The following is a 17,821-nucleotide window of genomic DNA, read 5'->3' as shown; positions in this document are numbered from 1 at the left end:
AGTATCATACTCTATAGATACAGCAGAAATTCGCCCAAAATACGCATTAATTATTGCTGCAGGTTTTAATTCAACGGTATAAATGGGATACGCAGATGTTCTTCATGCGTTCGCGTTATAAACTTTTTTGCATTTAACAAAAAATTATTAGAGATAAAACACAGTAATAAATGGTCTTACGGGGAACCTGTCATTTAAATTAACTGAATAAAGGCAATAAATCAGTTTTAGTAAAAGATGCATATTTTTACGAATGTGTCACCATTTTGCGACATTAGTGTTTACTGCCGTAAATCAACTTGGCTAGTTTCGGCAAAAAATCAGAAATGAGTGACCATCAAAAGCGAATTAATTCGGTAGCAACTTCAATTTCATCTTGTTTCTTGTGTTAATATAGCATTTTGACAGGTCCTCTCACGACCTAAACTTTATACGCACTGTAAAATGCTTGCTTTTGAAAAAATGTATGGGTTAAAAAAAAATCATGATTTATTCGCACCCAAGAAAATTCGTACCATTCTTTTTACTTTGGCACATGTAAGAACACGTTCTAAGAGGAAAATCATAAAATCAAGACCTTTGACATAATTTAAATATATTAATATGAAAAAGGCAAAGCCTCAAAGCGAACTCGATGTACTTTTAACGTGATTTCCTATACTATGTAATAGTATGCAATAGTATGAAATAATCTCTCTCGAGTGGGTGTGACGTCACACTCAGCCTGTTAAATATGGCCCCGTCCCTGTCGTGAAACGAATAACGAGTTTTGAAAACGTTGATAAAACTTTGTTTATTTTATTTCACTCTATAATTTTTCAAGCGAAATAAAAATTATTTTAAGTGAAATAAATGTAAAACTTAAAACGTTTGCGACATTAAAATAGCGTACTTGATTTGTTTGTTTTGCACGTGCTGTTTGGCGCTACATTGTGACGTCACGTAAACAATACTTTAAACGTCTGTACAGCGTTAACGACTGAATAAAAGATATTGGTGTTCGGATTCATTTTCTTAGTTAGACCATTTTCTTTCATTCTAGATAGTTTTCACAACAAAATTCGACAAAAAATTGTTTTTATTTATCAGATTTCAAACAAAATGGCGCCTTCGATTTTCATTTTTTATACACAGCTTCCGTTATTCTGGTTCCCTGTCCAATAATGGTTCCCATAGACGTGCGCGGGTGACCCGTCTACACATCCGTTTTCAGTCAGAATTCCTCAGTTTTTATCGTCATCTTTAAATTCGAAAAGTTGCGATGTGTCCAATTCAGTACTTCGGACGAAAGTTTTCAAAACCATCACTTAGCAGGTACTCGCGTTACCGTAAAGCTCGCATTGCGAGCAGGCCCTTCGAGCCAGCTGGTCGAGCTCGCTATTACATGTGACACATTTAAAAATCCTTTTTTACTTCTACTTTTTTTACAATATTCGATGGTGTGTCTGTTTTTGTGACTAGATCACATTCACTTCTTCAAAAAGTGCTTTTGCCCCAGTCTTTGTAAAATTTTCCATTTATAAATGAATAAATTGAAAATTATTCAAACTGAAATTCCTGCACCTTTCTGTAAATTTAAAGAACAAAATTATGTCCAATTGTTGTTTTTACTTATTAACTTGTCTGTTTCAAAGGGAAAGTAAAGCTATTATGATCGCATTGTCATAGTCTGTTGTCAATTGTTGTCAGAGGGGTAATATATAAACAGATAAGCATTAACACTGCATGTGGTTCTCGTGTTTTTTTCTTAAATATGAAGATAATTATCAATAAAATCCCCTATACAGTTAAGTCTGAGACAATGTTCCTGAGGTCTTCCTCCACCAGTAAACCTGGAAGGTAGCAAGACACTTCACCCTCCAGACACTTCACCCCTCATATTTTGAAGACGCTTCACCCCTTAAGACACTTCACCCCCCAAAATCAGTAAGACACTTCACCCCTCATCCAATTTTTTTCTATAAAGTAAATAAATCAAGTTGGTCAACAACAAAATGCTTATATATGTTTATTTTTATTATTTTTAGTATTATTTGATTAGAAATTTTGCTTATTACCTTTATTTTTACTAAGTTTAAAGCAGATTTAGGTTAATTGGTTGTATTGCCAAATAATATATCACAGCACTTTCATCCATTGAGTGTTTATTGCATGTCACCTTGATTAGTTGTTTTTCAACGGTTATCTCACAATTGATTAGATAATTGAATTAAAATGGTATAATTGTATGAAAATTAAATTTATTCTTAATACATATTATAAATCAAATAAATAAATAAATTAAATGAATATTAATGAATATAAATGAATATGAATGAATGAATCGGTTGCTTTATAAAATATAGTAAATATAAATTATTTATCATCATTATCAGACACAATTATCCTGCATTTAATACAAAGATCATTCATAATGTCATTTATTAAACAAATAAATAGCACCAGTTATGTAAATTAAGCACAAGGTTAAAGCACAAACCATCACCAAATGAACATACGGTAACTCAATGTTTATTATATGGTAAGGATCAAACTGAAAACAAACTTAAGTACCAAAACTTCAAGAATTAAATCAACTCAAAATTTATTAGACAATGGGTTAAAACAATAAACATAATCACTATTGAATGTATTTAACATAATCTACATAAATAATTGTTAAACACAAAATAAAAAAAATGAGGGGTGAAGTGTCTCAATCAAATTTCTTAAAATGAGGGGTGAACTGTCTGAGGGGTGAAGTGTCTGCAAAAAAGGGCCTAGGGTGAAGTGTCTGGGGGGTGAAGTGTCTGTAAGCCAACCTGGAAAGTCACCATATGTCCTATACTGTGTTGGTGCAACATAAAGCCCGACAAAAACAAAAAAGAGACATTTTTTCCCTCCAAAAAGGACCTGTCACTATTTCTCACAATCGGGGCTTTACTTCACAGGTAGGGAAAGCAGCCCTGCCCTTATTCTTATGGGAAAAATTGCATGGTATATTTGCAAAAGGGGAAGAAAAAAAGTTGATGCAATTTTAATTTTGGAGAAAACTGCATGATTTTAAAGAATTTTTCTTTGGGGAAGTAGAGTCTATAACGGCCCCTGCTATAGGAGAACAAAAGGCCCTGACAATGCTGAAAAATTGGTGAATAATGACAATACAGTCATGTAGCCCTGATTTATGTGTTATTGTATATTACTATAAAAGTTACATTTTTGCTTAAGGGACGTCCAGGATCTAATACAAGTGGAGCCGGGAGACATTCTGCCTCAGGAAGTCTGAGAAATGATAATGATTCTCAAAGTGTGCGTAACTTGGCAAGTCGGGAAGAAGAATACAAGTAAGTAAATATGCTGTGTAAAAATTTAATAATATATAGAACAATAAGCCTTAGATGTTAGAAATGAATAGAATTTATTCTCTGGAGGAAAGGCAAACCTGTGATATATAATTGTTGGATTTGGATCATATTCATATGCTTGTGAATGTCATGTGATGATAATGATGATAATGATGAGTAATAAAGTGATAATTGATGATCACAGTAGTCATCAGCCAAGTGTTCATTAGTCAACAGGTCCTTTATCTCGGTACGCCCTCACAATGGTAAGGTGGCAGAGTTTGTTACAAGGAATTGAAGTCGCCATGATATTTTCTCTGCAGCCTTGCTTAGAGCTTGTGCAAAAGTTTTTGATTGTGAAATACTTTGTCACTGAAAGTAGTAAATAAACAGGAAGTGAATAAACAGGAAGAGACGTCACATGAGGTCAACGTCCGAGATGGCGGGAAACATACATTGTTACGTTACGTTATATTAAATTTCATTTAAAAATTAATAAAGTTAATAAAGATTTCGATATATATATATATATAAACATTCACGGATTATTAAATACAAGTATTTCCTATATAAAATATATAAAAAACAATAATAGGTAAAAAATACCAAAAAAGCCCTTACTGCATTAGTATCGCAGTAGAAATATAGTTGTTAATGTTGAAAAATCAGCCATTAATCACACATAGGATGTAAATTACTACTTGAATCTTGTTTTTCCTAAATTCTTAGTACATTTTTCTCAAGTTTGATTTCATTGAAATGTTTTGACTTATCTGGAGGCATGCAGCTTTAGAGATGGTTCAACTATATGCCCATTTAGATGAGTAAGTACATGTAAGTGTACTGCATGAGTCTTGCCACCATGCCAATTATAGTATTTTAGCACTGTTTTATATTTTACAAAAAATTCTATGCAAGCTCTTGTGTCAAAATTGTTTTAAATCTTTCAACATTTGTTTGATTACTTATTATCTTTATGTTTATAGAAAGTTGAATGCAGAATTAGAAGCTAAGACAGCCAATCTTGTCAGGGAAGCTGAAGATGTTCTAGTAAGTAAGAAAAGATAACTCTTACTATTAAGTAAAAATAAAGATAACTCTGGCTAGTAAGTAAGGAAAAATAATTCTGAATAATAAGTAAGAAAAAAGATAACACTGACTAGTAAGAAATTAGATCAATCTGGGCAGTAAGTAAGATGGATAACTTTTTGTAGTAAGTAAGGAAAGATAATTCTAACTAATAAGTAAAAAGGATAACTCTGACTTGTAAGTAAAAAGATAACTCTTACTAGTAAGCATGAAAAATAACTGACTAATAGGTAAGGCTAAAAAAAGGATTGGAGCACCACACTTATTACCATATTCCGGTATATACCGGACAAGGCGCTTGAATGATAAAATGCTAAAATCTTGCCTTTTTACCCAACGGAATGAACTTTAAAAGGTCTAATTCATCTTTTCACAACGAATTTTGCATGTAAATGCATGAAAAATTTTATAATCGGCAAAAAAAGGATATTTGTCTATTTTGTGATAACCAATTTTGCAAGCATTTAGAGGTACTGCTCCAGTCCTGTAATGAGTTTAATCCAAGAGAAAATAAGAAAGAAAAGATAACTCTGACAAGTAAGAAAGATAATTCTGTCTAGAAGTGTGTAAGAAAGATAACTATGACCTGTAAGAAAGATAACTTTAACAAGCAAGTAAAGAAAAATAACTCAGCTGATAAATAAGGGAAAATAACTTTTAATAATAAGATTGAGAAAGATAACTCTGACCAGTAGGTAAGGATGATGACACTAGTAGGTAAGAAAGATAAATTTGATTAGTTACATACAGTAAGAAAGATAATTCTTAACTGTTAAACACAGTTAAACCTATGCAGCTCACACACCTTTGACTAAGAATGGTCATTGCTATGACAGGTGTCATTCTAGGAAGGCTATTGCTATTGCGGCATCTTATTTAAATTGTAAAATTGATATTGTTGTTGTAAAAACTTGTTAGTTGTGGATCAAACTTATGATTCCTGGATTTGTAGTCTTATTAAACTTTTGGAATCTTAACTTATTACTAGACCACAAATAGCCCTAGTAGTATATTTGTACCGCCCACAAATCGCTAAGTATTGGTTTAGTTTCATAGTCATATAAGACGATCAAATGTTAAATATAAGATAAATCCAATATTTGATACAAGAAAACCCATTGTGAAATAGTAGATAAATCCAATATTAATGTTTAAAAATCCAATAGAAATAATAAGAAATCTAATGTTGAATACAGGACAGTCCAAACATATTTGGTAAACGAAAACCAAGGAAGTCAATGTTAAATGCATAAAAGTTAAATATTTTTTAAATAAATATCCAATGTTTAACATTTTACAAGAAAATCTAATGTTTAAAGGCCCATTAACGCTATCATTTATGTTACTGTTACCAAAATATACTCATTTGCAACACGATATATCTTTTGCTCTGTTTGCAATTACAATGTAGTATAATTATAGTGAATTGGTATTTTATATATATGGAAGTCAAAATACTAATTTCTTGATATTTTCCTACTTTAATGACACATCACTGCACATTAAGCACTACTTTCTTCAGTTATTAAACGTAAAATATGCTTAACCCATTTTTAGAACAATGTTTAATGTCTAAAGAATTTTTAAAAAATATAGATTTCTGAAACATTATGTGCCTTTAAAACAAGAAATTCTACTGTAGTTTCTCACATTTTGTAATGTTGTGTTTTTTGGCAGTGTGTGACTGTGTTTTTTTGTCTGTTTTATAAGGAAATTCCAATGTCTTATTGATAAGAATTATCATGGTCCTGCAGAGAAATACAAATAACCTAGCAGATTGTGAGAAAAGGTAATTATAGTGGTAGTGCTAATGATTGCAATTTTAAATTTTGTTTCTAATTGCTATTATACGGGGAATTTAATGTTTTCCAGAAAGGTCAGGACTCGATATTGAACGAGCCGAAATTACTTGAGAAGATAAATACTGACGAGTTTCTAAAGTAAGTATAATTATTCGATCAAAGTTTGTAAACAACTTTTATGTACAAGAAAGTTTGTAAACAACATTTTTGTATATGTACAAGGTTAAAATAAAGCAGTATTAAAAACTATATGATATAAAAAAAAAACTGTTTTTATAATCAATCTCTATCGATTGACCAACCGACCAATCAATCAATCAATCAATCAATCACATAATCCATCAATCAATCTGTTGATACAAAATCAGTCAAATTATCTAATATCATGAATCAATCACTCGAACAATCAATCAGTCAATCAATCAGTCACATAATCAATCAATCAATCAATCTAACAATAAAAAATCATTTAAATTATCACAAATCAATCACTCAAAATAATCAATCAATCACATAATCAGACTCAGTCAATCTTATCATACAAATATGTCAAATAATCACAAATCACTCAATCAATCAATCAATCAATCTATCACATAATCAATCAGACAATCTATTTATACAAAATCAGTCAAATTATCACAATTCAATCACTCAAACAAAGCATCTCAACATATGCAAAAGCAGCCTTTACTTGAATTCATGTATTGTCATTTCTTATAGTTATAAAACATGTCCTTGATTTTGCATTTTTGGACAATTTGTTTACTGTAACACTGGATAGGGTCTTTTAAGTACATGTAGAATATATTTGTAGTAATTGAAAGGCCGTCTCCTGGAATTTAGTAGTTAAACAGTTGAGATAAGCTCCTATAAATAGTAACTTGTTTATGTTTCAGAGCTTTTGATGATGACTATGTGTCAGCCAATGAAAACAGACCAGGCAGTTCACAGTCAAAGGTAGGTAACTCTTTGGAAAAAAATGACAAAGTACTACCAAAACCTTGTACTGGTCTGACATAAGTGAATGTGACAGCTTCCTAACCTTAAAGCCATTTTCATTTTTTCTATTAAAAAGCGGGGATCAAAAATTCAAATCTTCCTCTAATATTTACGAGTAGAAAAGCTGTGGGATGAGTAAAAAAAGACATGTTTGAATTATTTGTATGTATTATTTTCTTAAATTTTATTTCTTATTATTATTTTATCTTTTGTTCATGTTGGATACAAGCTTAAAGCTTATGTTTTGTACTGTTAACCATAACCAACTATAGATAAAGTGTATCTGTAAATACTGTCTTATGTTGTTTGCTCGACCAGTTGGTTTAGAATAGAAAATTGTTTGAATGATTATAGTCAAAGTGTTTTTATGTTTATATAAACATACTTTGGATGAAATGCTGCAATGGCCCATTTGATGTATGTACTCTGTTATATAAATTCCCTACAACAAAATCTTCAGGTTTCTTGTTTTTTCTCATTGAATGTAAATATATTAAAATAATATGATCATTCTGGCAGTCTTTTGTTTATCCTTTTCCAATTGATAGTTTCTTTCATTATAAGACAAATATATTTGATTATACTGAATAACAATGCAGGATAAACATAACATGTATGATGAATATTTACTAGTGGCTTGAATTTTTTTTCCTGATCCCTAAAGAGGTGTAATTATTAAACTGTTTGAAACACAACACAAAGTGCTTTTAATATCTGAACTAAAAAAAAAAGGGAAAAAGAATTTTTGCAGCACTAGTGGATGAAATAATTTTTTTTTTTTCTCGCAAAAGGGATCTTCAAAATTTTCTTTAAAATTACGCAGTTTTCCCAAAAAAATCTGAACTTACACATCATTTTTACTTCCTAAAATTAGCAATTTTAGCAATATTTTTTCCCAAAAATCAAGAGGCTAAGGCCTCTTGCCAATTAAGTGAGAAAAACCACTAAATATTTTAAATACATTATGTTGATTGTTATATATAATTGTAGCATTTTCTTATAACAATGTGTTGAACGTATAAAATATGATATATTTTTTGTAGCCCAATTCAACAAGACCTCTTTCAGCAGCTAAACCCACAAACCAGTCCAGATCTCAATCCAGAAATAACCAGTCAAGACCGCAATCTACAAACAAGAAACCTGCTTCTGCAAAGTAAGCTGAAAATTGTTATCCTTTTCCTCAGAACCTTTAAATCGCTCTGATCACTACAGCAATTGCAAAATAAGTTCGTTATAATGTAGAGCTTAGGTGTATGGGTCAAAGTTGAAGGGACTTGGGTGTAAATGAAATCTTTGAGACATCTGTACAAGGATTCGTGTATTTTGCTACTCAAATTTTACTGTACAGACCACATAGAAACTTCGGCACAGTGAAAATTTGGGCACATAAAAATGAACTTATATTTAGGTTTTTATAGAAGAATATACAGGGGGGGGGGGGGGGAACTAAGTAGAAGTTTTGACATATTGTAAGGGAATAAAATTGCTTCCTAATTGGAATCTTGATGTTTGGATTATTCAGTTTTAAAACTTATTGCATCGAAAGAACAGAGCTTACAAACTCTATAACAGGTAGAGAAACTGATAGCAAACAGCATGGATCCTGATCAGACTGCACGGATGCGCAGGCTGGTCTGGATCCATGCTGGTCGCAAACCCATTATGTTGGTTTTGTTGTGATGCAGCTCATTTTTTTTTGATTCCTTATATGGTTAAATTTAATTCTTTATTGTTAATCTTGAATATTTTGTTTTATTCATTTTACACAACAGGGCTCGTATAAAGTCGGGCCGCAGTAACGTAGAGGATGTTGCCATGGTGGATGACACGTTTCTAACGGAGTACAAAGATTTCTCGTTACAGAATGTCGTAGACAATATGGAAGGGCTAAATCTGTCAGAAGATGACATAAAAGACGATGTGTTGCCCAGCGTAGCACAGGATATGGGCACAGGTGATGTTTCTTTGATCTTATCATGTTTTTTCATTATTTGAGCCGTGTGACGACAAAACCAATGTAATGCGATTGCGACCAGCACAGATCTAGAACAGCCTGCACATCTAAGCAGTCTGATCAGGATCCATGCTGTTCGCTATCAGTTTCTCTACTTGTAATAGGGTTTGTAAGCGAACAGCATGGATCCTGATCAGACTGGGCGGATGCGCATGCTGGTCTGGATCCATGCTGGTCGCAAACCCATTATGTTGGTTTTGTCATGATGCGGCTCATTTTCTCTTTCAAACCCCACTAGAGCTGTCATTAATTCAGTTCAAATCATATTGACGATACATGGATATTGGATGACAAATATCAGCCATACACCAATATAATGATATAAATACACCTAATTTCTTGTCTATAATTTACTTTAATACCTGTTTAAATGATTTTAGTAAAATATATTTTCTGTTCATACATATATGTTTTGTCCTGTTTATAATTGTCCTTTGCATGATTTTTTTTCTGAACATTTTTGTCATCACTCCTTTAAAAATGTGTCCATTATGTAACGAAAGCTTATTGTTAGACAATTGGCCACCTGCTTTTGTATATGATTTGGGTGAACTTTAATAATTTATAGACATTTAAATCATTAATACAAATTATCAATTTTTTCAACTGTGTATCGATAACTGATTGACAGAAAAAAAAATCAACAAAATACCAATATTGTCTCAATCTATGACAGCTCTACAAACATTTAAGGAAAGTATATCTTTTAACAAAGAAGTCATATTTGAAAAGTGTTACTGAAAATAAAACAGTAATGGAAATATATGCTTGTTTGTTGCAGAGGCACAGATTCGATTTTTGAAAGCAAAGTTACGAGTTATGCAGGAGGAGATGGACCGACTCGGCCAAGAGATTGGTAAAAAGGTTCGTATATGTGTTTTTATTACATGCTTTTCTGTGGACAGTGAAATTATATTTTGGTAATTTTGCGGTGAAATTATAAAATATAATTTTCACAGTAGCCAGACTATATCTGAATGCAGATGAAAAGAATATAACTAAAGTAAAGGGAACACCAGCTTTTATTATTATTTTCACTGGTGGCTATGCCACTTTTGGAAAAATTACATTTGGTGTTCACTCTGTGAAGTTTATTTCGATCTAACATGCAAAAGAAACTAATACCTTCTATATTGATATAATAGAAACAATTAAAAAATTTGTATATGCAGACTCAAACTCGAGAAAATTATGGCAATGAGTGTCATAAAAGCAAATACATTAATAAAAATGTCTTAAACCATTACTCCATTTACACCCTTTGTATACGATATATGAAGTTATGGTTGAAGACATTGTCTACATTTTTCATAAAAACAAACATAAATCTTAGATTACGCGCTCCAAGCAATTAAAGAAGTCAAACCTTTGAATATAAATCGTTAAACTATTTTAGGAAGAAGAGAACAGCAGTATGTCCGTCCGTGTGAAGGAACTCGAGGACGAGAGAGGCAGACTTACACGCACCAACGCGGCCCAGACAACGCAGATCGATAAATTTAAAAAGATTGCGGAGGACAGTAAAACTAAGACAGAGAGTTTAGAGACACAGCTAGCAGCTACGAGAAAAGTGAGACTTGACCTTTGATACGAATGCGGGCATGAGATAACGACCCTTAACGTCATTTATCACACACCCGTGACGTTTTTGCGACTCCGTAAATATGGTATTGCACAGCCATGCATATATTTTGATGTGACGTTAACACTATTGGCGCATCAATGAAAAATGGTTCTTTTTCACTTTAAACGATCTTTATTTTTGGTATATGATAAATTGAATATTAAATTTGTGTAAGTTAATTACTGAATTTATTGAACTTGTTGAATAAAATAATGTTATGCTCGCCAGAGGCTCAACTTGTTCAATAAATTCAGTATTGAACTTACACTCATTCAATATCCCTTATTTAACAGATTACGTCAAAAGACGTTAATGTTAAAGTTGGTGTTAAAAATAAAAAGTGAATCACTTTTGAAATGATAAAGATAAATATGAATAATTGATAATAAACAAATTTCAAAAGATTTTATTTATTTCAAAAGCAATGGAAATGGATATTTTTAAGAATCAAATATGTCAATTTATAAAAATAGTAAATGACGTTATGGATTGTTTTCTTATGCGGGCAGTCATATTATGTTACTTCATAGAACAGGGGCCCAATTGAAATTTTCTTTTTTAAAATCATACAGTTTTGCCAAATATCATAAATTAACCAGCTTTTTCTCTTCCCAAATTATCAATTTTAGAGATATTTATATGCAAAATTAAAAGGCAAAGGCCCTCTCTTATTTACATTTAAGTGAGAAAAACCACTGATGATCTTATTCAATATGTCTACATTCAATGAATCATTTACCCTAGAGTTGTCCGAGGCGGGGTGGTTAAGGTTGTTGACTTCAAATCACTTGTCTCTCACAACTATGGGCAACAGACTTTGAATTAATTCATTTGAGAAAAACTATTATGTAACACTTAGCTTACAGAGCTACATGGGTTAGAATCCCAACAGGGACTTTGGATTCTTTCATGTCAGGAAGCTATCCAACTAGCTTACAGAACCCCAGTGGTTATACTCGGGTGCCCGTTTGTATGGCAAGTGCTGGCAGATTGACATGAAGATAATTGAAATAAATGGTATACATGTATAGAAAAGTAATACATGTAAGAAAGGAAACACACTCCAGGAAAATGCAGGATGACTGGCAGTAATAAGGTGCCTGAAATGTACAATTTGCTTATAGATAGAAATCTTTGCTTGACTCTTCAATTGTTTGCAGGAAATCTATTGTGGGACTTGTCCTGGACTTGTCCTTGAATATGCAAAATCAGTCTTTGAAAAGTCCTTAAATTTAGTTTACATATTTCTTTTTAAACCCTGATGGAGTTGAGCCTATGGTCTCAGACCTCAACTAGTTAATCTGGAAAGTTGCCTTATTAATTTTACTGTGTCTATTACTGTGTGGTTTAAAACCCAGTTACAAAAAAAGAAAGAAAGAAAAAAAAACAAAACAAAAAAACAACAACATTTGTCTTAGTTAAAATATCTTTTTGCCTGCTAGTTTATGATATATTACTTATTGTCAAATGTTTCAAGGGAAGTTACTCAATGGATAAAATCATGATTTATTGCAGGTTGCCTCCCTTTAAACAATGATTATACTGTATTCATAACTATTTTTCATAGTCATGCTTATAAAGAATAAAAGAATTCATAAATTTAAAAGAAGTGCATGAACAGACTTTAAATCCCGAAGATTTTTTTCACTCTAGTTAAAGCGCAAATATTGAATTTGTTGGTTTTTATAAAAGATACAACTGAAGGATAGTAGATCTAATTATTCCAGGAATAACAATTCATTCAGAGTTAGCTATTAAATAACAGTAGACTGTAGGGGCATCTGTGTCACATACATGTAGACTCATTTCTAGTTAAAAACTTATACACATGTAAACAGATTTATGTTGTTGTTTTACACAGACCTTGGCACATTGTTTGATTCAAAAGTAGTTTGACCACTAAACAAAGGTGGTTGTTTAACACAGGTTTTAATGATAATTCCAGGAACTAGAACAAATGAAGAGGAACCAGAAACAGCAAGCTAGCACACAGGGGGCCACAGAGGTCAGACTAAACAGGGCATTAGAAGAAATAGAGAAATATAAAGAGCAGTTATCACGATCCAAAACATCATCAAGGGTAGGCAGATAACCCTTTAGTTTGCTTAATATTTTGTAATGAACTTTTCCAGCTTTGATTTTGGAAGAGTCCATTAATAAAATGAGTTATTTGTCAAGGGTAGGCAGATAACCTTTTAGTTTGCTTAATTTTTTTGGAATGAACTCTTCCAGCTTTGAATATGGAAGAGTCCATGTTAAACTGAGTTATTTGTCAAGGGTAGGCAGATAACCCTTTAGTTTGCTTGATTTTTTTGTAATGAACTCTTCCAGCTTTGAATATGGAAGAGTCCATGTTAAACTGAGTCATTTGTGGGCTGATAACTCTTAATTTGGGAAATTTGTCTAGTGATATTGTTGTCATTTTAATTGTTTAAGAGTCCATTGTTAAAGGGACTCAACCAAGTTTTTTGTTTTTTTGAGATAACAAGACCGGAAATATTTGTGTGATTACGATGCAGTAACTAGTAAATCTTAAATTAAAATGCCGCAATTTGTGTGATTACGATGCAGTAACTAGTAAATATTAAAATCAAAATGCTGCAATTTGTGTGATTACAATGCAGTAACAAGTAAATTGCTACTATTTCAGGAAACAACGGACCAGGAAAAACGTAAGGTGGATCAGTTACTGGCAGATAACAAGCGTTTGGAGAAACAGAAGAACGAGTTAATGGCAGGCTTTAAAAAACAATTAAAATTGATTGACATCCTCAAGAGACAAAAGGTATGCTTGATTGCTTTGATTAATTTGATTGATTGATAGCTCAATTGATTGATTGATTTACATTTTCTGTCCCAAGTTTTTGAGTTCAATTTCATTACCACAGACATAAAAGTAAGGACAAGGCATACATTGTACATACCAGTAAGTGAGTTAAAATATTTTTTCACAAACATGCTTTAAAGGAGCGTGACTTAAACATAACATTTGAATATCTCACATTGATTGGCTGGGACACTTAATACAGAAAAATATGCAAAAGATGTTTAAGAAGTATAACCAGAAATATATTGTAATTCCTTATTGTGTCATTAGCCTGGTTTGAGTGAAAAGCGTTAAAACATCATTTTTCACAAGTAGAATTATTATTTTGGAAATATACAGATAGGGATTGAACTTAAACTCTGCACACACACAAGTTTTTGGTCTACCCTTACATCAAATGGATTACAGTGTAACTTCTGAATTCCGGAACTTCTGAAATCTGGAAACTTCTAAAAACCGAACATTTTTTTACGTCCCGATCTTTTCCCTTCTCTTTTCTATTAATATAATACTTCTGAATTCCGGAACTTCTAAATTCTGAATTCCGGAAGATATTTTCGTAAAATTAGAGTCAAATCAATTGAATTTTACCTCCAAAAACCGGAAATATCCAAAGGTGTGAAATACATTGTAAAACGAGAATTTTTACCCTGCAGGAAGATTTAATCTCCCTATCGATTGTTTACTAATTAGCGGTGATTGTGTAATTTGACACGCGTTAAAATAACAAACTGTGAAATGGTATGTTTGAAGTGATGCGGTTAATCAAAGTAATTTACGGTGGTCAGTTAATTTGATGTGTTTATTAGCTGATTAAATGACAATTAATTGGACAATGTATGCATCAAACGTCTTTAGGGATTTTATTGCATTTTATGTAATAATTATTTAACTAGCATTGGACGATATGTAAGTTTATGCAATTAACAACATTTCTCCAAACTGATAGAAATTCAAAAGCATTTGCAGGTAAGATAAAAATGTATTCTTTTCATGCACATCTTTATCTTGATTAAAAGACTATTATATATGATAATACAGAAATGGCCACATCTTCCTTGACATTTAGTGATATTAAGTGGCTTAGTCTTGTCCACATTATCATAAACCTCTGAATTCCGGAAACCTCTGAAATCCGAACTTTTTGACAAGTCCCATGGGTGTTCAGTTTTCGGAAGTTACACTGTATTAATCTTGAAAAATTATTTCATGTCCCATTATGCCAAAAAACCTCAGTGGAGTTCCTTTAACATGGAATTGAGTCAATGATATTTATTTCTGTCAATGAGTGTTTTTTTGTCTTTAAAGTAAATGGGTCTACAGATTTTTTAAAGTGAGTATTTTAAGAAATTGAAAAAAGCAATAGTAATGTATTATTTGAATATTCTAATAAAATATTGCTTGAAAATAAAATGTTGATAACATTCTTAGCGATATGGTATGAACATTTATAATTTATATGGTAAATAATAATATTTTTTGTTCTACAACATTTTTATGCCCCCGGGCATATAGTAATTGAACCGTCCGTCCGTCCTGTCAGTTGAGTCAAGGTCACAAGTGCTAAAAATAGATTTTTACACTTTTACCCATACAGCCTTTATTTATTGACAGGTGTATTTCATATTTGGTAGGAAGATAACTTGTATGATATTCTATAGGTGTCAGTGGGTCAAGGTCAAGGGTGCCAAGTATAGATTTTGTTACATTTATATATATTTGATAAAGTTGAATATTTATCACTTCACAAGTCAGAGCAATGACTTGGCAACTTATATATTTCACAATTACAAAATGCCATGACTGTCAAGCTATATAACTTGTGTTTACAATTTTTTGGCAATGTTTCTGTCCATAACTGAGTGAATGGGTAAACATTTTTTGAATTATTGCTACTGACAAGAATCGGAGCCGGGGGCATTTGTGTTTAACAAACACGTTCTTGTTTATATCTGCTACATAAATATACATGTATGTTATATCAGATCATGTATCTTACACTTGCCAGCAACATTCATATACAATGTAAAATTATTTTCATGGATTGTTGTTATTTCCAATACTAAACAGGGCTTCCGTTAAGTTCCAAATTTCGAAAGTCAGAGACTTCAAAATTCTCGGATATCAGAAGTAACATTATATATACACTGTTAGGTAAAGCATAATATTTTGGAAGTCACAAGTCAAAATGAGGAGTAAATGACTCCCAAACTACCTCTAATGGAAGCCCTGACTAAATTCTATCAACTTAATTATTTGCTGTATTTCAAACCTTCCATTATAGACCAATTCACTTTAATACAAAAAAAAATTGATCACTTTAATTTCACTTACCTTTTCAGATGCACGTTGAAGCTGCCAAGATGCTGGCTTTCTCCGAGGAAGAATTTGTGAAGGCTTTAGAGTGGGGAAGCTGAGTCTAACCATCAAGTGATAGAAAGATGCATCATAAGGAGGCGGTTGTAGGCCAAATCTATTGTCTAAAATGCCATTTGGGGCAGCCTTAAAACAGTACTTGTTATATGTTATGAAACTAAAAGCAACAGCTTAAGATCCAAAAATTTCTGAGATGGTCAATTATGATTCATAATTCATCTCCGGGACAGACACCTTATTTCCGGGACTTTCCCGGATGTCCGGGACGTTATGGAATGTATGATTATGAATCTGAAGCAGTTGTTTTTATTTCGCATAATTGACCATCTCAGAAATCTTTTAAGTGACAAGCCTGAATAGGACTGGTTATTTTTATATAAGACCTGTATTATTTATTAATGATCAGTATATTAGTAACAGATTAGTCACTCGATTTAGAATTTTCAGGTCTACAAATTTGTATTAAGTTAAAGTAAAAAAGAGCCATAGTGGATGTTGTCAAAGACAAAGATTACTGGTATATGTTATTATAATTTGGCAGAAGAACTGGTTGTTTGTATAGTGTTATTCATATAGGGAGGACTTGAGAGCTATTGACCTTTGCAGTTACAAGTTTGAACCAATGGAATGGCTTTTGTAAAGTTTTGAATGATTTGGTTGAAGTGATTATTTCTATCTATTTATGTTTTTAAATTTTTATGGGCAAAATATCCCCTGTACATTATTTTTTTAGGTCATTTATCTGTGATAAAATATATGTTGCATATTAATGGGCCATCCATAGCCAAGTGGTTATAAGGTCTATGACTTCAAAACACTTGCCATTCATCGTTGTTGAATCAGGACAGGGATTTTGCAATTTTTCATTTGAGGAAGCTATCCAGCTAGCTTACAGAACATTGATGGTTCTACTCAGGTGCCCCTTTGTGCCTGAAATAATGCTCGGAATGGCACCTGAAATCTTCCTCCACCAATAAAGCTGGAAAGTCGCCATATGAGTCATATGACCTTTACGGTTTTGGTGTGACATTAATTAATCCTGATCAATAAAAATAATAAAATATATATGTTGCATATTATAATTGATAACTTTCTATAATTTGAAGCCCCTCTTTCTCATCTTAAATTGATAAACATTGCAAGACAGAGGTCATGTGACTGGACCAGAGAGAATGTTATGGTGAATCTGAACAAGTTTTAGCTGTTTCATAAAATGATCAAAATTTTGAACATTTTATGAAAACAGTTAAACTTGTTCAGGTCAGGTCATCAAACAAGTGACAATATTCAGCAAAAAAGTCATGTAATCAAAGCTGTGAAACTGTTAAGGTAACTTTTTTCAAGAAGGACCAAACCAGTTATATTGTATGATAAATTTTATGTAATCAAAACGCTGATGCTATAAAGTTATTTTTTTGTCAGACCAGTTGAACTTTTTAGGTGAATTTCATGTTATATGTTATCAATAAGTTCAAATAAAAAGTATATGAATAAATTATTTTGAAAAAAGATTATATGGTTTTTATATCTTTTTACTTCTCATTTTTAGCTCGACTATTCGATAAGAATAAGTAGAGCTATTGTAGTCACCCGAGCGTCGGCGTCAGCGTAACCACTTATGTTCAAGTTTTTGTAATACCTCAAATATTTTCAAAGTCCATTGACATGGTTTTGAAACTTTGCACACTTGTTCACCATCATGACCCCAACCTATAGACAGGAGGAGGTAACTCTATGAAGCATTTTGATAGAATTATGCCC

At 32.0% G+C, this 17,821-nt stretch overlaps 1 protein-coding gene across 1 annotated transcript; it reads left to right on the top strand.

The window, feature by feature from the left end:
• Positions 1-225: 225 nt before the first annotated feature.
• On the top strand, positions 226-17,571 carry LOC132728990 (testis-expressed protein 9-like; the record flags this gene model as incomplete). Its single annotated transcript, XM_060714713.1, is given in 12 exon segments — positions 226-356; positions 3,208-3,323; positions 4,310-4,373; positions 6,285-6,352; positions 7,114-7,174; positions 8,260-8,372; positions 8,992-9,173; positions 10,015-10,097; positions 10,630-10,803; positions 12,803-12,937; positions 13,508-13,642; positions 16,027-17,571. Coding segments are annotated over 12 exon segments (1,236 nt in total). The 3' UTR covers positions 16,102-17,571.
• Between the last annotated feature and the right edge of the window lie 250 nt (positions 17,572-17,821).

The sequence above is a fragment of the Ruditapes philippinarum genome, unplaced genomic scaffold, assembly GCF_026571515.1.
Source record: "Ruditapes philippinarum isolate M1 unplaced genomic scaffold, ASM2657151v2 ctg9263_1_1_1_1, whole genome shotgun sequence".
NCBI classification, from domain to species: domain Eukaryota; kingdom Metazoa; phylum Mollusca; class Bivalvia; order Venerida; family Veneridae; genus Ruditapes; species Ruditapes philippinarum.
The sequence above is the reverse complement of the archived record's forward strand: the minus strand, read 5'-3'. Positions and strand labels throughout refer to the sequence as shown.